The 17656-nt window shown below is 40.9% G+C and overlaps 1 protein-coding gene across 1 annotated transcript in view; it reads right to left on the minus strand.

The window, feature by feature from the left end:
- Positions 1-885: 885 nt before the first annotated feature.
- wdr4 (WD repeat domain 4) overlaps positions 886-17656 on the minus strand; it is a 111625-nt gene continuing 94854 nt past the window's right edge. Inside the window, exons 12-15 of the mRNA XM_088315642.1 lie at positions 1738-1823; positions 1518-1638; positions 1125-1220; positions 886-986 (exon numbers count right to left, since the gene is read on the minus strand). Coding sequence (XP_088171768.1) covers positions 886-986; positions 1125-1220; positions 1518-1638; positions 1738-1823 — 404 coding nt within the window. The remainder of the gene's footprint in view (positions 987-1124; positions 1221-1517; positions 1639-1737; positions 1824-17656) is intronic.

Below are 17656 nucleotides of genomic sequence, written 5' to 3' on the forward strand. Positions count from 1 at the left end.
AAGGACGGGGACGGTGGCCGATTATTTTTATGAATAAGGATGGAGGGACGGGTGTCCAGTATGCGGATGGAAGACGATCCAACGAAAATTGGTTCCCATCTCTGCCTGCTACCTCCATTCTGGGATAAACTACTTGTTCTCCAGAAGAAAGAACCTGTTCAAAGTGGAGTGGAGTAAAATTACAACATTTACTGACTTTACAAAGAAAGATATGTTTAATAATGAGTTATTTACTTTTTCCTCTAAAGAAATAGAATGGTCTGAAGAGAACAGAAAACAGACTTGACATGATCCTTAGGAAAACATGTTGCCATGGTCTTTCTAAACGTGTCAGCAAGTCCTTCCTTCATCAGGCTAGCATGGCCACGTCTCATCGAGTGCTTCTATCAGAGTGAGTGAGCTTCCACCTTCTTTGTCTGGACAAATGGAGCAGGTGGACCCACAGGCAACGTGAAGAATGTCTACGAAAATAAATAAATAAATAAAGGAAGTGGTGAGGACAAATGCTGAGAATGAAATTTTTAGTTGTGCACCATGTTTCCTGACAAAGGTCTTTGTGGGCACTGTGAGATAGGCTGAAGATCACATTAACTTCAAGTAACTTTATGAAATCAGTTTGTGTATTTCTAGTCATGTTTTTATACACTACTTGTATCATTAATGATTGCACACGCGCACACACACACTCACATTTTTGTTTTAGTACTCTCCTGTCTTCTGGTGATTAGTTTAGTCTAAACAGACCTTCATTGTCAGTTAATCTCCTGTCTTCTGGTGATTAGTTTAGTCTAAACAGTCCTTCATTGTCAGTTACTCTCCTGTCTTCTGGTGATTAGTTTAGTCTAAACAGTCTTTCATTGTCAGTTAATTACCTGTTTACTGGAGTCAAGCTCTACTAAAAGAGGAAGCGGCGGGACGAGAAATCAGAGGGTGCGTGGAGCTGAACTGAGCAAGTCGCCTGTCTGCTGTGGCCTCTCTCCCTGCCGCTGCCGGTAAAAACGAACACCATGTCTGGTTTCTCCTGGGCATTCAGCCACCTTTTTATTTCGGCTGTTACCTTTAGTAAGTTATTTCAGTAAGCTCTCCCAAAGGGTGTCAGGGCATTTAAACCTGACCGCACTTACACAAGAAAGAAGTGAAGTCCTGCACGGTTGCCACCCTGGTTTTGCAGTCAGCGTTACTTGATGTACGTGTTTTGGCGCCTCTAAGACTCTCCCACTCTGTTATCCTCGCTCCCCATTTTTTTTGAGGGGGGGCAGAGGATGGATTGGTGAAAAGTAAGGAGAGAAGCCCTTTATAAGGAGATGGAGGGAGGACAATCATTTTTAGGAATAAGCATGGAGGGACGGGTGCCCAGGATGCGGATGGAGGACGATCCGACAAAATTTGGTACCCATCTCTGCCTGCTACCTCCATTCTGGGATAAACTACTCTTTCTTCAGAAGAAAGAACCTGTTCAAAGTGGAGCATACTAAAATTACAACATTTACTGAATTTTAAAAGAAAGATATGTTTACCTTTTCCTTTCAATGAATAAAATGGTCTCATTGAGTGCTTGAACTGGGGTGACTGAGCTTCCATCTCTTCCATGACTTGACAAATGCAGCAAGTGGAGCCGCAGGCAACGTGAAGAACGTTCTAACACGAAAAATAAAGGAGGTGTTGAGGACAGAAGCTGAGAAAGATATGTTAAATTATGGGCAATGCTTCCTGACAAAGTTCTTCTCGCCCACTTACACAAGAAGGAGGAAAAGTCCTGCATGGTTGCCACCCTGGTTTCGGAGTCGGTCCATGTTGTACGTGTTTGGGCGCCTGTCTTTTGTCTTTTGGTAGAGAAAAGGCAGACGCAGGATCAGTGAGTCGAAATTTATGTGACGCCACAAAGGGCTGAGACAGGCTTGTCTATGACTCACAATCCATTCAAATATGACAATCATTTTATTTTCTAAAATCACTTTACATTTAAGTAATGTACAATAATGTACAATAGATCAGTACAAACATACCTGTGTTGTGCTGTGTTTGGGATGAGCAGCTTAGGTTTTCTTGTTTTTTTGTTTTTTTTTTTTTGTTTTTTTTTAAGTTGCCCTCCAGGGATTTAAGATCAGGGGAAGTCGTTAATATTTGTCAATTGTGGGCATGTCAAGCCCTCTGAGAAGTTGCTGTGAGTCAGGGCTATCAAAATAAATTTGTCTAGACTTTTGAGTTTCTCCAGAACAAAGACCTGTGATAAGTAGAGGAGAATAAAATTACATCTTTTTTTTACTTCTGCTATGGCGGCGCGTACACAACACAAGGCTCAGCGTCTCTATGGTATTTAGCGTTTCTCTATCTAGTCCTGACCAGATTATTCGTCCAGAAATATACTGCGTTGCTGTTTTACAGCAAACAGGAGCTTCTGGACATTTAGAATCAAAATTGCGACCGCATTATTGTCGATCTCCCACTCATCCCAGAGATCGCCAGAACATTGGAGGTTTCTCACTCTTCCCGACCGGGCGGAAGAGCACGCAGGCGGCACCGAGAACGCAAACAAAAGTGGGGTAGGCGCGGTGCGCTGCGAGCGAAGCTAAAGCTAACACCACATCGGCTGCCCTTCCCCAGCATTTACCTCGCCAATGTTCGTTCGCTGACCAACAAAATGGATGAAATACGGCTCTCTATCACCAACAACAGACGGATCATGGATGCAAATGTTATGATTTTCACCGAAACCTGGCTGAATAACAGCTGCCCATACAATGCTAATGAGTTAGCAGGACATCATACACATCGATCCGACAGGATAGCAGACGAATCTGGCAAGACCAGAGGTGGAGGTTTGTGCATTAATATCAACAAAGCTTGGTGCTCTGACTCTGCCACAACCGAGACTCAATGCTCATCTAATGTGGAGTTTTTAATGGTCAAATATAGACCTTATTATCTCCTCAGAGAACTCACCTCTATCATGCTAACGGCGGCAGTGTATATCCCCCGGATGCTAATGCTAGGCTAGCTATGGAAGAAGTTTATATAGCCATTAGAAAAATACCAAACCAAACACCCTGAGGCGGCTTTTATTGTTGCTGGTGACTTCAATCAGTCCAACTTGAAGACAGTCCTCCCCAGATTCCACCAACATGTTTCCTGTCACACCAGAGGGAACAATATTTTGGACCATGTTTATTCCAATCTGGCTGGAGCATACAAAGCAACACCCCTCCACAACATTGGACAATCTGACCATCTTTCCCTGTTCCTCATACCTCGGTACTCACCACTTATTCAGTGTGTGTGTCCCAGATGGGACAGATGCTGTGCTTCAGGACCGGTTTCTAAACACTGACTGGAATATGTTCAGCCACACAGACTTGGACCAGTATGCCTCATCTGCACTGGACTACATCTCCACGACCATTGACACTGTCACCACTCAGAAACGGATCACTCTGTACCCCAACCAGAAGCCTTGGATGTCCGTCTGCTGCTGAAGGCTCGCAACACTGCCTTCAGGTCAGAAGATACACAGGGCTACAGTACAGCCAGGGCTGAGCTGAAGAGGGGCATCAAAAAAGCCGAACTCCACTACAAAGGGAGGTAGAAGGAGACTTCGCAGGCTCCAACCACCGACGTTTGTGGCAGCGACTACAGATCATCACTGACTACAGGACCAACAACCCCTCCCCTCCCTCCTCTGATGTCACCTTTCTTAACAGGCTTAACAACTTTTACGCCCGTTTTGAAAGGGGGAACCCAACAACTGTAACCAAATCAGAGGTAACCTCAGGCCACCAACCACTGACTCTATACCCTACTGATGTAAAAATGGCATTGAGCAGAATTACAGTCCACAAGGCTGCGGGCCCTGATGGCATCCCAGGACGTGTTCTCCGAGCGTGCTCAGGGGAACTGGCAAGAGTGCTGACGGACATATTCAATCTGTCCTTGGCTTGTGCTGTGGTACCGACCTGCTTCAAATCCACATTCATCATTCCAATACCCAAAATCACTAATCCATCACGCCTCAATGACTACCGGCCGGTAGCTTCACATATTGCGTAATCGACACCCCGGTACCATTTCATCCAATCTCAAAATACAGGCTTCCTAACCTTCCCACGACAGAACACAGTTCAGGTGCGTCAGCTCACACATTGTTTACATCTCAAACCAGTTGTCACCTATGACATCTTTTATCCATAGATCCATCCATCCATCCATTTTCTGCCACTCATCCGAGGTCGGGTAGCGGAGGCAGCAGCTTCAGAATCAGAATCAGAAATCCCTTTATTGTCATTGTACAGTGTGCAACGAGATTAGAGAGCTCCCCTCTCCAGTGCAATACAACAATAATTTAATCAAATATATAAATTAGATAAGAGAATAATGTGATGGAATATAAGACGAAATTGGATAAATAAAACACATTACGTCGCTGTTCTGCAAGGTAAGGGTGGTCGTGTGTGTGTGTGAGAGTTCAGAATGGTGATGGCGCTCGGAATGAAACTGTTTTTCAGTCTATTAGTCTTTGATTTGATGCACCTGTAGCGCCTGCCAGAGGGCAACAGGTCCAACAGGTGTGAGTTCGGGTGAGTATTGTCTTTGACGATATTGAGAGCTCTGCTGAGGCACTGGGTGGTGTAGACGTCCGACAGGGAGGGGAGAGGGCAGCTAATAATCCTCTGAGCCGTTTTTACCGTCCTCTGGAGCCTCACTCGGTCTACCTCAGTGCAGCCTCTGTACCAGGTGTTGACACAGTAGGTCAGCAGGCTCTCACTGTACGAGTGGTTGAAGGCCAGCAGCAGCTTCCTGTCCAGGTTGAATTTCCTGAGGACCCTCAGGAAGTATATACGCGGGTGAACATTCTTTAACACTGCTGTGGTGTTGTGTGTCCAGGAGAGGTCATCGGAGATCTGTACTCCCAGGAACTTGAATGTGTGGACCCTCTCCACACACACGCCTTTGATGTAGAGGAGGGGTGGCACAGTCCTGTTCCTCCTGAAGTCGATGACGATCTCCTTTGTTTTTGCAATGTTGAGCTGTAGTCTGTTTTCCTCACAGCAAGCCGTTAGTCTCTGGACCTCCTCTCTGTAAGCTGTCTCGTCACTTTTTTTTTTTTTTTTTGCCAAGATGGCGGCGCGCATGGACGCAGCGGCTAACGGCTCTCCCAGTGCTCTTTATTTTCATTTATGTTTGCACGGTCTTATTAACACCAACTGTGGCACAGGATCGACACACACAACCACAGCAGTGGTAAAGAAGGTCCACCAGCGTCTGCACTTCCTGAGAGTCCTCAGGAAATTCAACTTGGACAGGAAGCTGCTGCTGGCCTTCTACCACTCGTCCATCGAGAGCCTGCTGACGTACTGTGTCTCCAGCTGGTACAGCGGCTGCACTGAGGCGGACAGAGTGAGGCTCCAGAGGACGGTCAAAACAGCGCAAAGGATTATTCACCTGGTTCCTGTGCCTGAACCTCTTCATCTGGCATGCTGATACCATTCCGTCAGCCACCGTCGCTGCTGTCTTATAAACAAACGTAGAAAACAAGGAAAACAAAAATTAAACACATTCAAGGTATAGCAGAGTTAGGAACGTTAAGCCCATAGTGTATTACATCAAATAAAATCAGCTCTCTTCGGAGAAATGAAAGTTATCCATTTGCGCCAAATTTGGTAGAATTTGTCCTTCTGAAATCTTAATTTGATAAGTCAACTTCTCCATTTTAAATATTTCCAAAATTATCCCGTACCAATCCTCTAATGTAGGCTGAATTGGGCTCTTCCATCGTCTTGTTATCGTCTTCTTACCGGCTACCAGGAGCATTTGCAACAACCTCATTTCTCTTTGTTCCAGAGTAGTAACATGACCAAGGTACAAGACATCAAACCTCAGAGGAATTTGCTCAATAAATAAAACACTCAAGGACGTCTGGACACCCTTCCAGAAAGCCTTTACCTTAGGACAGTCCCAAAAGACATGGTAGTGGTTGGCAATTGTCGAGCCACAGTCTCTCCAACATGGTCTGTCCACACCCTTGTATTTTTCCTGATATGGGGTCCTAAAGTATCTGATGATATTCTTCCAGCAATGTTCCCTCCAGTCCATAGAGCTGGTTGAGGAGCATTGGAAGGACCAGATGTCGCCCCACGCCTCCTCTGAGATCCTCAGTCCAGACTCCCTCTCCCATTTTTGTTTGACGTACAAAGTGTCATCAGGGGTGGCAAGGCGTAAAGCCATGTACAATTTGGAAATAGTTTTTGTGGGAATCACAGACTTCGTTGTTTTTAAAATTTGGGAAAAGCCAGATTTGCTGGCTGAGAAATTGGTCCTCTTACATTCATGCGGAATATATGATGGTAGTTGCAAATACTGTGAAAATCGCTCTGGGCTATACCGTATCTGTTCCGCAAGGCTTCAAAGCCGTGGATAGCGTCCTTGTGAGTAAGTGAAAAAAACGTGAGGCCGTCTTTGTCCCACAATTTAAAGCTAGGGTCGGGGCGGAGCCGCGATCCAAAATGGCTGCTTAGCCTCTCTGTCTCTGTACAACCCTGCAAGAAAATACTTGGTGACCCAATATATACTTTTTACATCACCGGACAAACATGTCTAAAGTCAACCCAGTTAAAGACTGTGAAATATTTACCCGAAAACGCGCCCTTCAGAAGTTAAAAAGCGCCGCTCCGAACGAACAAAACGACGAGGCTGACGCCGATATGTCGGAACTAGCGACGGTGCTTGTGGAGCTAAAATCACTTCGGACTGAAGTCCGCGCTGAATTCGGAGGATTTGGATCCAAGCTTGACAACATGAACGAACGTCTGGAGAAAATGACCACCTCAGTAGTTGCTTTGGAAAGCAATGTGACGGAAGTCAAGAAAAACGTGGCCGCTAATGCCACTCGAATGGAGGAAGCTGAAAACCGGATTATGTCAGCAGAAGAGCAGCTGGAAAAAAGCAAGATCGACTTATCTCAAGCTATGAAACGCATTTCTTTTCTCGTATCAAAGACAGATGATCTGGAAAATCGCAGCAGACGAAATAATTTACGGCTGATTGGACTTCCAGAGGGCGCAGAGGGAAGTCATTCATTGATGGAATTTATACGGGAGATGCTCCCATGCTGGCTAAAGCTGGAGCCTAATCAAACGTTCATGCTGGAGAGAGCCAACCGGACCCTGGCCCCCCCTCGACCGGGTCGGAACCGGCCGATTATCATTCGATTCGTATGGTATCAAGATCAGGAACTGGTGTTTCGTACAGCCAAACGGTGTGACATCGCTCACAACGGTGACAGGCTTTTTCTCACAGAGGACCTCTCGGCGGAAACCATGAGACAACGGTACGACTTCAATGACATAAAAAAAGTCTTCGTTGAGAAGGGTACATTTCATGGATTCACATGCAACCCTTGTAGGATAAGAGTCCTCCACAGAGGAAAAATTCTTTTTTCTCGTCACCGAAAGCTGCAGAGGAGTTCCATCGTGAAAATGGATGTGATGACACACAATAACATATAACATATAATAACAATGCATATTACTTGAAAATGGTTCCAATTTTTGTTTAATCTATATATTTATTGTCTATTAATATCTTTGGGTTAATAGTATATTTAATGCTATAATATGCAGGGTTGCGTGACACATTTCTTTTGAATCTTTTTTTTGGAACTCCAGGGTCAGGCTACCATAGCTCGAGCTGCTCCTCCTTATGGTGGATCAGTGTCACCCCCATAGTTTAGTTTTGAATAAGGGTGGGGCTTTAAATGTTAAATTTGTGTCTTTATTGTTTTGTACGTGTGTTATTTTGTGTGTATGTGTGTCAGGCTACTTCACTTGATAAGAATACAATGTATGTAAAGTGTTCTCTATATTATTGCAAACACTATGTATGGAAAAAAGAAATCTACCCAGCGTTAGAAATATATTGGTGACAAGCTGGAACGTTAGAGGATTGCGACGAAAAAGCAAATTAAAACAAATCATGAATAGGGTGAAGCATATTAAATCTAATATAGTATTTTTTCAAGAATCCCATTTGACACCCTCAGACATTAAATTTATTAGTAATCGATGGCCTGGACAGGTGTTACATGCGTCATATAACAATTATGCAAGAGGGGTTATTATTTTGATCCATAAGGATATACCTTTTCAACTGGAAAAAACAATATCAGACCGGGGAGGTAGATATGTAATTGTTCAGGGCAAAGTACTTTCTCTTAAATTGAACTTGGCATGCTTATATGGCCCTAATGAGGATAACCCTAAATTCTTTGAAGATTTTTTTCTGACTGTATCTACACTACCTGGAAGTTCTATCATTGGGGGAGACTTTAACTGCACTTTGAACCCCACAATTGATCGCTCTACAGGCCTTGACACCACTAAGACTCAAACTAGGAAATTAATTAAACAGTACATGGATGATTAAAACTTGGTGGATATATGGAGGGAACGGAATCCTGGTAAAAAAGAATACTCGTGTCATTCAGCCGCATTTAAGTCCCGTTCCCGCATTGATTATTTTCTTGTTTCTCTGGGTCTTATATCCAACATTAAAGATTGCTGGTATGATAGTATTTTACTTAGTGACCATGCCGCTATCTCATTAACTGTGCACATTGAGAATTGTTTTCATAATCTACCGAATTGGCATCTGCGGGCGACCTGGTTGCAAAATGCTGATTTTGTCAAACATGTAGGAAGTAAGATTGATGCCTATTTTGAACTGAATAATCATGAAACTTCGGCTGGTATACGATGGGAGGCATTTAAAGCCTATATCAGAGGAGAAATTATCAGCTATACGAGTTTTAAGTTGAGACAAAAAAGAATAGTGATGGATGGTTTAGAAAAACACATTAAAGAGCTGGAAACTAATCTTAATACAAATGATGATCCTACACAAGAAAGAGACCTGCTCCTTCTCAGAGCTGAATATAATAAATTGTCGTCTGATAGAGTAGCTAATAGTCTTTTGTGGTTGAGAAGGGCCGATTATGATCAAGGCGAGAAAGCGGGTAAGTTGTTATCTTGGCAAGTTAAAAAAAGACATACCGACAGAGCTATCAAGAGCATTACAACCTCATTGGGAAATATATCTATGGATCCATTGGAAATTAATGATACCTTTAGAGAATATTACCAATCTCTGTATAAATCCGACATGTCAAAAACACCAGAAGATCAAAATGAATTCCTGGATCAGTATCAGTTTAAAATATTACCAGATGAATTTAAAAAAGAACTTGATAGCGATTTAGAAATTGAAGAAATTTCTGAAGCCATTCAAAGTACAAAAAGTGGCAAAACTGGTGGAAATGATGGACTGCCCATTGAATTTTATAAAACTTTTAAAGAAAAGTTACTTACCCCTTTATTGAACATGTATAATGGCTCACTTCAAAGTGGGATACTCCCGCCCTCCTTACGTCTGGCGATTATAACACTCATTTTGAAACCGGGAAAGCCCCCAATGGAATGTTCATCTTTTAGACCAATAAGTTTAATGAACTGTGATACTAAAATATTGTGCAAATTATTGGCTAAGAGGTTGGAAAAACACATACCATATCTGGTACATCATGATCAAAATGGTTTTGTACAGAAGCGTCAGGGATTTCATAATATACGACGAGTCTTGAATATTATACATGAAAAGTACAATACTAAGGATATGGCATTGCTGTCACTAGATGCCAGACAGGCCTTTGATAGAATAGAATGGCCATATCTATTTAGTTTACTGCCGAGATATGGACTTGGTGCTAACTTTCTCAGATGGGTAAAACTGCTATATACTGGCCCGATGGCTAGTATATTAACAAATAACATTGCTTCAAAGCCAATCACTCTAGAACGATCTACTAGACAAGGATGCCCTCTATCACCTATGTTGTTCATTCTTGCCATAGAGCCCTTTGCGATGACGGTTAGAACGCATACGAGTATAGAAGGGATTAATTTAGGGGGGCAGGAACATAAAATATCATTATATGCTGATGATGTCATTCTTTTTTTAACAAACTTACACAATAGCGTCCCAAGTCTTATTAGCTATATAGACATATTTGGAAAATTATCTGGTTATGATATCAATTACTCAAAATCATCAATACTATTTCTAAACAAGGAAGAAAGGACAAACCCAACCGTAAAAACACCTTTTATTAACGCAAAAGAAGGATTTCTTTACCTCTGGGTGCAAATAACACCTTCAATTAAAACAGTGGTCCCTTCCAACTATGACCCTTTGATTGCAGAGATGAAGGAAACGCTGGATCGTTGGATGACTTTGCCTATATCAATAATTGGACGGATTAATTTGATAAAAATGAATATACTACCAAAGTTTTTATATTTATTTCAGTCAATTCCACTGCAATTGTCAAATGCATTCTTTAATAAGATTAACAACACCTTTAGCACATTCATTTGGAGTAGTAAAAAACCCCGGTTGAGATTGCGACTACTCTACCTCCCATATGAACGAGGAGGACAACGGTTTCAGAATTTAAAATGGTATTATTGGGCTGCGCAATTGCGATCTATGGTGTTTTATTTTACAAATGAGATGAATCCATCATGGCTGTCTATCGAACAAGCCTCAGTGTCACTTCCCCTAAAGCTCTACTTATACTCAGCAAACCATAAAACCCTAAAAAAGGAGACTAAAAACCCGTTTGTGAAAAACTCTATTGATATCTGGTATAAAGCACATCATCATATTAAAGACACTCCTCTAATTTCACGTTTTACCCCTTTGAGGGGTAACTTAAATTTTGTGCCTGGCAGGGCAGATGGGGGTTTTAGGATATGGACAGAAAAGGGTAGTGGAAGTGTGGGTGATTTATATAATAACGGTATATTGCTTACATTTGAAGAACTTGTACATAAATAGCAAATTCATAAAAAGCATTTCTTTAAATATCTGCAACTCATACATTTCATATCTGCAAAATACAAAACGATCAACATAGAACCTCCCCTTTCAAATTTGGAACGTCTGACACTTTCACACAGTGATGATAAAGGTTTAATTTCTGTGTATTACAACCTTTTGGTAACCCATGATGATGAATCCTCTATTGATAGATTACAGGCATGGAATTCTGATTTTGAGGAGGCTGTAACAGAGGAAGAATGGCATAGGGCATGCCTTAAAGCCCAGAAACAAACTGTTAATACTAGAATGAGACTATTACAGTATAAATGGCTGATGAGAACATACATTACACCTGTAAAACTGAACTCATGGTCTCCTGTTATACCAGACACCTGTATTAAATGTGTAGAGGGACGGGGTTCCCTCTTCCATTGCGTTTGGGAATGTCCGAAATTGCAAAAATATTGGAGAGGAGTAGGACAGACATTGTCAACTATAGTTGGAATTAACATACCTCATGTTGTGAAACTTTTTGTGCTGGGCATCTACCCCAAAGACTTTGTGGCTTGCACAAACATAACTACTTTGATTGACTTTGGATTGCTACAGGCCAGGAGACTCATTGCATTATACTGGAAAAAAACGGACGCACCTTCACTGGATCACTGGATAAAAGAACTGACAAACAATATGGCAATGGAAAAACTGACGTATGTCATGAGAGGGAGAGCAGAGGAGTTTGAGGAAATGTGGAAACCTTTACAAAATTTTGTGGGCCAGTGGGGTGCTCAACCACCCACTGTGCTATAACATAGTCTGAAGCTGCGTGTTTTATTTTATTTATTTACTTTTTTGTTTATTTTCTGTTGTTGTTGTCATGTGTATAATGTGTGAAAAAGTAATAAAAATATTGTAAAAAAAAAAAAAAAAAAAAAAAGCTAGGGTCAAGTTTATCAGGGGAAAGTCAGAATCGTAAGCTAACCATCTAAATATCTTCAGCATCTCGTGAGTCCCACAAAAACTCATCACTCTCTGCCAGACCCGAAGCGTGTGGGTCAACCATGGGTTCCCTACTTTAATCAAATGCTCCATCAAGCCCCTATCTGCTATCGCAGCTTGGATAGGAAATTGTCAGGTTTAAAAGGTCCTGACGCCTTCATTAGACTGAATTAAATGCAGAGAACCAGAGGAATAACCAGGGAAGGTTTTGTCTTTTCTCCATCGCGATGGGAGGAGAAGCCAGGAAGTGAAGTAGACGTCTTGCCAGTTCACTCTCCCGCACTCTCACTGACTCCTTCGCCCATCCCTCTGGACTTTATTCAGAGAAAAACGAAACCTATGGAAAGTGAAACTTAAAACAAGCGTGTGGGTGTGCGCATGTGTGCTGAAGCAATGATGTGCGTGTCTGTGATTGTGTGTGTAATTATCATTGATACAAATAGTGTATAAAAAACATGATTAAAAATACACAAACTATTTACATACTCTCACATTTCCCCCCTGTTTGTCGGATTTAAATCATGTCCATACGGCTTTAAGATGAGTCATCAGGGAATAAAACATATAAAAATACATTTCAATGTGCCTAGTGAAAAATAACAAAACTGTCTCCACGCAGAGCTTGTCTCTGGGGGACTCGATGCAGGCCCCTTGCCTCGCTGTAGGAGGAGACAGCCGTCTTTACCTCCCGGATCTTCGTGTGTGGGGCTTGGGCGACAAGTCCATATTCATTTTACGTTTCAGTGTCCAGTTCGAGTTCGTCATTGTCCAGTTCGAGTTTGTCATACTCAACATCAATCAGATTGTAATGTTACTTTTGGGCAACAAACATGCAATTAATCATCATTTTTGTCATAAAAATAATGCAACAAAAACAGACTACACATAACAAAAAATGAAAACCATAATTATCCCGATATATATTGTGTCTTTCAAATTCTTCATAGTGGTCATAACATCAATAATTGTTTCATTTTTAAAACTTTAAATGCAATTATGTTCTTCAATCAAGGTTCAAATTTCTTTATGTACGTCATTAATTTCCAAACCATATCTAATCTTTTTATTCTGTGGCTTCAACATTCGTATCTGTGGCTGGTGGTGTGGTTCTGATGTGCGTGTGGTCCGAGATTGTGACTCGGGGAGGGATTCGCGTTGCTAGGCCTTTAGCTGGAAACCGGTGAAGCTTGTACTGCAACTGGTGGATCCAGCTGCCACGCCCCGCGACCTTTGCAGCGTCGGGGTCACCGCCATCATCTGGCGAGGGCCATCTCAGCATTCACTTCCCCCCAACGGAGTCGTTTCAACACCTTGAAGAAGAGTTGGTCTCCCACACGGACGTGATTTCTGTAAATCAGAACACACTTGACCAGTATTTGCGTCTTTTGCATCTTTTTCGGTCAAACATGTTTTTTGTTGGTGGTTCTGATGAACCTGAGAGTCTATAGGGGATAGTGTCCTTCCTTCGGCTGGCATTGTCCTCATTGCTGTGATTGAAACACATTCTGGCCATTGTCTCCTTTTTTTTTTTTTTTTCCATTAGTGCGTTCCACAAGTCCTGCAGACTGTATGCACAGTGACGCTTTGAGTCCATTTTTTAACAACTGTCTCACTTGTTACAGCATCATTCACAAAATGCATCATTTTCACTTCAAATCACTTCTTGAAATTCCAAATGTCAGGATAATTTGATTACACAACACTTTTCCCAATCGTTTTTAGCATCAGCATGTGTTGTTGGAAACAACTTGATCCATTTTGAAAACATATCAATCATAGTCAAACAATATTGCAACCCAAACAAATAACAGTGTCCAAAAAAAATTTTTGTTGAAAAGTCTGTATGTGGGAACAATTCCATATGATATCTCCTCCCTGTTGAGGCACGACGTCTGCTCGTGTCTCACTCAATGTTTGCATCATTGTCCACCCAATGTGCATGTTCAATTAGTGGTGCCTTTTTCCCTGGCCTGAGATCAACTTGTCAAGTTGATTTACTGTGTGTGTGCGTGTGTGTGCGTGTGTGTGTGTGTGTGTGCTTTCATTAAACCTCTTGTGCTTTGTTGACTCTGGGGTTATGGCTTGGCTCCAGCCTTTATTCAATCGTAATCGTGTCATTTTCTGTCCAGAAAATTTTTTTTTATTTACAAATACTTATTTAGACGTGCTTTATGCACAATTTTACTTTTATCTTTTGTGATTTTTAAAGCACCCGTTCGCCCAAAATCAACAGAACACAAGAACATCTTATCTTGACTGTGAGTTCACATTGTAACCATACAGCTCATACAAGATGGGAAACTCCAAATTTTAATTAGCTCACAACCGCCTACGCTCTTCCTGCTTATCCTAACAATTTCTCTCTTTTACAAGTTATCTGTTGGTATCGCACTACTAATACTCCCATCGCATAAAAGTCAGCGTGATTTCTTCCTACAACCTTGGTTCTCAGACACTTTCTTATCAGTCTGGAAGGTGCACCTGGTCTTCAAGTCCTACACGTCTTAACTCCTCCAGTCGGGAGGAAAATATGTCAAAAAGTCAAGTCATGGGTTTGGTGAAAATTTGGACGGCTCCACAGTCGTGTGGCGCCTTCTAAATGGTGCGTGGAAAAAGAATGGCGCTGGGCTTAAATGCACCGCACCTTATTAATGTAATGTTACAATTAAATCGCCGTGCAATGTGAATGTCGTGTGATGGAATGTCATTTTTTCATTCCTTAAAGCAGCAGTGAAAGCTCTTGATCACACTCTTAAATGGTTCTCTGCCACGAAATCCAAATTGTTGTGACTATTATGCAAATGGATTCACTTTCCTGTGTTTCTGCAGCAACACAAGTCCATGAAGCCATTTTTTGCAGTCACTGTTTGCCCAAATGGCTTATAATAATAATTTGGTAGTGCATTAAGATGCTTTGTAAATACAATCTTGCAGTGTATCTCCACAAGTTCCAACATACACAACCCATTTTATGGCCATGATACTATTGTTTTAAACTCACCCTAAGCCTGTTGGGCTCTTTCTCTGCCGCATAAATTACAGCCCTGAGAGACTTTGGGCTCCAACTTTATCTATGAAAGGTCAGGGACTTAATGGAGGTCATGAAAGTGCCAAGGAAGGTGTTTACACAACAGTGGTCTGGCAAAGATTTATTACTATTTTTCTTCCCGCTTATCACTGACAATGCGTCCTTTTAAAGTTTTGACTCTTGTTTAAATTCGCCCTTGCTTATTGATTCTGATATTAAAGTCCAATTGTCAGTGTATCACGGCCTAATAAGCAAAACGCATGTTGATGTAGAAGTCCTTCTACACACACTTTTTATGTTAGTTTTTTTCTTTCGCCATGTGATCTTCTGTTGCTTCTCTCTTCGTCCTGAAAAGTAATTGTTTATCACAAGACTCTCTGCTTCCTTCTTTTTTTTAAATGTTTTCTCTTTTCCTTCCTTCTGCTCAACACGTTCAAGCTTTTTGTGCATAATTTAGAATCTTCTTTTCCATTTTACAAGTTGGCCAATTTAAATTAGGTTGTTTTATTTGAAAAGCCTGTAATTCTCTTTTTCCTTTTTCACATAATCACAAATTTCTTATCACAAAATGAACATGTTAATTCTACTTCAAAGTGGACAAGTACACATCAATGTTATTTGCAATTTCTAATTTCTTCTCTGCTTTAATGAAAATTATAGCCCTTGCCAAATTTTTCCTGTATCATTTATATTTCTGCATTTCATTGCATCTCTGGCCTACTTTAATATAAACATGATCAACTGGAATATGAAATCTAAAATATTTATTTCTTCAATTCACCAAAAAGCAAAATCTAATTTCTATCCTCCTCCTCACAGGAGCCTCTCCACAGTCTGCTCCTAATTTCCAAATTCACTGTAGTTTTTCCACAACCACTCAAACCTACCAATGTCTCGAATCAAAATTTAAAAAATCAAGAAACACCTATGTTTTTGCAAAAATTCCTCATGTTCACTTTCAGAAGCTTCATCCAATTGTTAAAATTTCATAACACCTACTTCTCCCTTTCTGAAGGAGACGCAAGTATACAATTAAGTAAAAACCATCATCAAAATGATATATCTTGTCTATTGAATCATGTAAATATAAATTATCTCATCACTAAACTTTTTCTGTAAATTAATCACATCCCCACAACTTGGGCTCTCATTATTCTGTAAAAATAAAACTAATTTCAATTCATGCAACCAACTCAGTGTCCTTCTGGGTCCCTCAACCACACAGGTTCTAATTCTGTTACTCTGTTCCATTTTTCCCCTTGCAAATCTGACTATGGCCCCTTTCTCACTTGCCCTATCATTTGAAATTGATTTATTATAAGCAATCCTATCTGCACCAATGTCACATAAAAAGGGTAATTGGTGTCCCATTACCAATACGGTTATTTCAGCTCAATCATTTAATCAAAAGCCAATATCTTTTGTAAATTTAGGAGAACCTCTTCATTTAAAAACTCATCTGTTCTTTAATCTTTCTATCTTAGTCATGCTGAAGGCTGCTTCTCCTCAAGGCAATTTCTTGCTATCTGGTCTTCTTTTAGTGTGGTCTTCCTGTGTGGTTGACGGCAGTTTCTGGCAAAGTGTCCTGATCTGCCACAACTGTAAAAAATATCATCTCCGGTGGGAAGGCGTCCTTGTCTCAGCCTCTTCCACCCTGATAAAAGACATTCTGACCTTTATTTTGATAAAAAGTGTCTATAGACCTCTGTTTCTTTTTATTTTCTATCTTCTCAGCATGGAGGGCGTGATTTACATACTCCTCCAGGGTACCTGTTGGCAGGCAAATGTAATGTTTATTTACCCACTTATGAAATTCCTCTCTTGATCCTGCATGTAAAGCATTCTTCAACTGCTGTTGAAATGCCCCATCCACATCACCATCTTCCTGCAGCCCGCTGTGGTTTTGAAACACAGCTGTCATTCTCACTTTGTATTGCCCAAATGTCTCATCTTTTCTGTTTCTTGTCACCCTCTTCTCTTTTTAAGGCTACCCTCATCCAATATTCTGTTTCCTCAAAGCCATTTTTCTTCATCTTTTTGTGGTCTTTCTTTGTCTTTGCTATGATTGATTTCTGCAATGCGGCTATTTTTCGTGTTTTTAACTGACCATTAAAACTATGTTCAGCTTTCCATGAGTCTAAATACTGAATTTTATCAAGATCCTGTTTTTTGATGAACTTCCTTATCTTCACTCATCTTTTTAAATCAGCCTAGGCGTCTGGGTTCAATTTCTTTATTTTTCAGAAAACGCACATCAGGCTATTTCTCTCTTTTCTTTTAAGCCTATCCCGTTGTATAAGTTATTTTATTTAATTTCAAATTTAAATGAATTTATCTCCTCAAATCATCTTTATTAATTTCTTTTGTAAATTGTAAATTTGGGAATTATTTTTCTCAATAAGATCTCGTCACTCATAAGTAGCCTTTTGTTGGTTACTAATCCTTGATTCCATTTTATCTCTACTTCATCAATCCTTTTAGCATAATTCCAACCACTTTGATCACTCTCCCTGACATTTAGACACACAGACAGACACACAGACAGACACACAGACATATACACGGGCCCACAAAACGACACACACAGTTCTCAACACTGAACAACTTCAAACAAGAATAACATGTTAGTCATAACAGCAACACAATCCATCTTTATCTTTTGCCCATAATAAATACTTTAATTTATCTAATATCGCTCATAATTATGTATGTGCAGCCCTGTAGGGCGAGTGCAGCCTCTGCCACAAATGCACACTGTCA

The sequence above is a fragment of the Idiotropiscis lumnitzeri genome, chromosome 14 (genome assembly GCF_059441095.1).
Source record: "Idiotropiscis lumnitzeri isolate Australia: NSW breed Sydney's pygmy pipehorse chromosome 14, RoL_Ilum_1.0, whole genome shotgun sequence".
In the NCBI taxonomy this organism is placed as follows: domain Eukaryota; kingdom Metazoa; phylum Chordata; class Actinopteri; order Syngnathiformes; family Syngnathidae; genus Idiotropiscis; species Idiotropiscis lumnitzeri.